This window comes from Erigeron canadensis, chromosome 4, assembly GCF_010389155.1.
Source record: "Erigeron canadensis isolate Cc75 chromosome 4, C_canadensis_v1, whole genome shotgun sequence".
NCBI classification, from domain to species: domain Eukaryota; kingdom Viridiplantae; phylum Streptophyta; class Magnoliopsida; order Asterales; family Asteraceae; genus Erigeron; species Erigeron canadensis.
The window spans coordinates 1815226-1819860 of NC_057764.1; the positions used below are offsets into that span (position 1 = coordinate 1815226).

A 4635-nucleotide genomic window follows, 5' to 3' on the forward strand; every position below is an offset into this window, starting at 1 on the left:
ACATACGGAATTACTATGTAGTGGGCTGAAAGAGACTAATTAATTAACAACTTGTTAATGATTACATCAATCTGAAGAGATGGTGCGTGTGGCTAATTAGCCGTCATCTTATCTCCTAAATCTTTTAACATCTACTATATGTGGATGATGATAATATTAGAATATAAGCACAATTATCATATAACAAATCACGAGTACGCAACGGAATAAAAACGTATATGTAATACTATTAATGAACAAAGTAAGGAATTGAATATGTGTACCTTTGCGCAAAGCTTCTAATAAAATTAATAATAATTATTATTATTATATTAGGGTCTAAACTAAAACCCTTCTACGATCGAACACTTGACACTCCTATATCGTATGGTAGTACCCGATCACGAACTCATAAACCCATTGTGTAAAACCCTAATAGTCGAACCCCTAAAAGCCGAAAACCCTTTGAGGTTTTGGTTCGGCTTATCGAACAAGAGAAGGGAGAGAGGAGAGAGTTTTTCACAATTAATTGTATTGTGAATGTGTGTAAAAACCCTTGACCCTTGTATTATATTTATAGGCTAAGATTAAAGGGTTTTTGACTTGGAAACCAAGTAATCTCAAGGCTAAAAGCCCCTTGAGATTTTCGGCCCTATGGATTAGAATTAGGAAACAATATCAATTCTTAATTTTACTCCAACACCTCCTCTTTAATTAATTAAACACTTTAAAACCTTTAATATAATTTAATTAATATTTTCATGATCATTTTAATTAACATATTACTTTAATATACTAATTAAATATATAGAGTTCACGTGTCATTTTGTGTAACCCCGTAGGCTTAAATGATTTTCGGACATGCGTTTATTATAACGTGATCATATTAACACATAAATCAACCTAATTTGTACGCCTAAATCAACTCATTTTTAGAAATGAGTTAAGTTGATTACATGACATCATTACTCCACTATAGTACATTTTATTTCCCAAATCATATCTTCATTGACATGGCCATTTTAGCACATTTATCTAACCCAAAGTTGGCTAATATTATCGTTTTGAATTCGTTTCTTTATATATATATATATATATATATATATATATATATATATATATATATATATATATATATATATATATAATTACGGAGTACTTTTTAATACAACCATATTATAAAGGCAGCCTAATATATCTTATCTAAATTATATCCATGTGGAATTTCTAGTTAAGCTTATCTATCTGACAAACAAATTGCCATAAACACGACTTACAATGTTGATATTTTACAAAATTTGAAACAATGATATTAGAGTCTCTTAGTTGTTTTGATTTTTAACTGTCATAGATTGATATGGAACGAATGTTGATATCTCATACTACCAGATAATATTTTCTATTAGTATTTTGGAAGATTTTATCGGGGGACACTCGGTCCTAATTGTTCTTGTTTCTATAGTCATACGACTTAACGAGACGTTAATCACATTTTCCAAGCTGATTAATCACTACCCGACTAATTAACCTATCAAAATTTCATTGTCATGTTGACAAACCGACCAAATTTGAATCAAAACAACGACTTGGTTATCACCAGCTAGCAATCCTTTTCTCCATTAACAACTAGCAAGAGGGGGAAAAAGGTTATCTATGAAATTCCTGGACCATTTTTTTGGTCATACACCAAATGGCTGACTAAAATTCGCCAAAAAGAGAATATAACTGAATATATACAACAGCAGTCATGCCACGCTTTAGGATTGCCACCACTTAATCTATATATATTCCAAAAAGTCCATCATGCCAATTTAGCCACCATAGAATCATTCATTCATACGTTGCTTTGCTATCAACTCATCAATGTTTAATCCGATCGATTGAGATGTGTAATGACCCACCAAACAAATATCATCTCTTTTACGTTTAATACCTACCCGAATGGACCTGGCCAAAGCAATGGGCTTCTCATACTTCACGATCTTTTTCCAAATTACTCCAAACCTACCAAAAAAAAAAGCAATTAATATAGTAATTAAACTCCTTTTAGCAATCTTTAGGTTAAGGCTTCTTAGGCCAACCCTTAACATTACATTGAACTATTGAAGTTGTGCTAATTATTTTATAAATTTTTCTTATAAAGAAGGAACAAGTACTTATTATGCATTTTACATTTGAAACTCCAATAAGGACCATCTTTATAAATCAATGACCATGTCTAAACAAATAATGTACTGTACAAAAGAAGTACTGCACGCAATAAAACCCAACTGAACTAGAGTCAATATTAACTTAAACTAGCTATTTACCATGTCCATTAATTAACTTAAACTCAATCGAGTGAATAAGAATATTACGAGCATATGGTTTCAAGCTATACCTCAATATATACCTGCAAGCTAGGAATCTCTTCTTCTATGTATATATATATGTCCATTGAATGGCAACCAAATATACATAGCAACATCCTTAACCTGAAAAACAGCCACTTGAATCAAATTACAACATAAGAAGCAAAACAATTATTTTAGTTTAATACGAAAAGACAAAGAAAACAGAGGATGAAGACAAACAAATTAACCAAACAAGAAAGCCGTTAAACAACAATCCTATAGAGCTATATATTACTAGCACAACACGTATACGTATGGGTTATACATATCACATACATACATTGGAGACATAAAGTGTGGGGATGATGTAATCAATGGGAAAAAAAAAGAAGATAACCCCCAATTCACCAAAATCTCATCACCACAACAAAATGACAAAACATGAAACCACCGATCCAACCATATCACATTGAAGAGAGTTTGTGAGGCAAATAATAAGATCATCAATAACAACCGTATTCAATCTCTTCTTTATGGAACGAGACGTAGACAGCTTTATCCTTACTTTTAAGTTGAAAAATGATTTCATAAGGACCTCCAACCATTTCATAACAAGTAGGCAGTTAACGGAATTCTTTCTAAGCGACAAAAATTGGACTCAACTATTAATTATAGATTTTCATTTTCCCCTCTATCTCCATATCCAAATCTTAATGTTATTTGCAGTTGATAAGAATTATACATATCTCTGCGTTCGTTTCCTCTTTTTTTTAGTGTGTTGGTTTTTAATGATTTAATTACTACTTTTGTATAATTTTGTTCGATTATATCGTCTACATATTATATATTTTTCACCAAGGTTCCTGCCGAACTTAAAAACTGTTATTGCCAATAATTTCCATTAGGAACAACGCAAAACCGATTATTGTAACCATTATTTCTATAACCATAACACGGCATCTTCCCGTGCCCTCCTGCTGCTGCTTTATTTTGGCAGACTGGGGGTTTTGATGACGTATAGATAACACTATTCATTTTTTCGGCCGTGTAGAAGCCCGACAAAGATGGGGACGGAGATTTTGGTGTGGGTGATGAATCCGTGGATGAGGTGCTAGATCCGGATCCTGAAGCCGAGGCGGATGATGGTGTCCGTGTTAGTGAAGGAGAAGAGCATTTCTTAGTAAGAGACAGAAACGCTCTGATTTTTATATGATGAGATTGTGATTGTGTGGTTGAATCATATTCCTCAAGAAGATTCTCTAGTTCTTCATCAGATGTAATTGTAACAAGTGCATCTAAATCTTCAGTTGGTAATTGACATCTTAAACTCGCCGTCTTCCCACATAATTCTGCTAGTTTCGCCATCAATTCTGTTAATCATAAGAAAACACACATATGGTCAGTAAGTTCTTAATTAATTCATACTCCACAACATTACAAGTAACTATCGGGTTATGAGTCTCAATACTGTATCTCATGTTGTATGGGAATTGGAAAGGTTGATGTAGACAGCATTACCTCTACCTAAATCAGAGAGGCTTAAGTAGGGGTAAGGCTGCTTCCGATTTTACCTAAGGCGACACGTACGCTATATAAAAAGGCATTGGGTTCAACCATAAGCTATTTTTTTATGGGGTAGACAATGACTGATGCCAAAAAAAACATCAGGGTCAAAAATGATTCCGACAATCTACGTACACCTTTTGGGAACAAGACATGGAAATTATTTTTGTAACTAACCAGAAAAGGAGATGGAGCGAGCAACAGCAAGGACCCGAGTATGGCCTCCATGATATCTGAGCTTTCCGTCTGGATATCGAGGAAGAATCCGACCACCATAGCTACACAGGAATTTGATTGTTGTGGTGGTGCTTGCTGGGGGCTTGGGTGAGTTAAGAGAAGGTCCTACCATCTTTGAAGATTTCTGAAAATGGTCTTAATTAATTTGAAGAGATTGTTTGTTTTGTTTCTTCAAGCTTAAGCATCGTGAAACTAGCAACGTATTTATAGAGTTGGTTAGAGAAGTTTTGCGTATGGGTTGGGAAAGCTGGGGCCCATTTAGGGGTTGGGTCTGTTAAGATTACCATACGTATACTCTGTCTTCTTGTGCGGTTAATATATACCACATGGTTTTGATTTTCATCCACCATAAGAACACCAAAAAGCGCCTTCGCAGAGCTAGTTTCCTAGTCAAGACCCGGCAGAGCTAGTTTCCTAGTCAAGACCCGGAGGGTTAACTGTTGCTGTAATCATAACCACATCTCCCATGAATATCTATAAATTACATTCTAATTTTTTTTTTCTTTTGTTGTACAAATTAAAT

At 34.0% G+C, this 4635-nt stretch overlaps 1 protein-coding gene across 2 annotated transcripts; it reads right to left on the reverse strand.

Moving 5' to 3' along the window:
* Nucleotides 1–1546: 1546 nt before the first annotated feature.
* Nucleotides 1547–4279, reverse strand: LOC122596091. Of its 2 annotated transcripts, none has more exons than XM_043768610.1 (3): nucleotides 4053–4279; nucleotides 2372–3682; nucleotides 1547–1983 (listed from the first exon to the last, which is right to left on the reverse strand). In XM_043768610.1, exons 1-2 carry the CDS (start codon nucleotides 4222–4224, stop codon nucleotides 3195–3197), a joined length of 660 nt encoding a protein of 219 aa, XP_043624545.1. In that variant the 5' UTR covers nucleotides 4225–4279; the 3' UTR covers nucleotides 1547–1983; nucleotides 2372–3194. The 2 variants fall into 2 exon arrangements, with proteins under 2 accessions (XP_043624545.1, XP_043624544.1); XM_043768609.1 differs by having other exon boundaries at nucleotides 2360–3682.
* Between the last annotated feature and the right edge of the window lie 356 nt (nucleotides 4280–4635).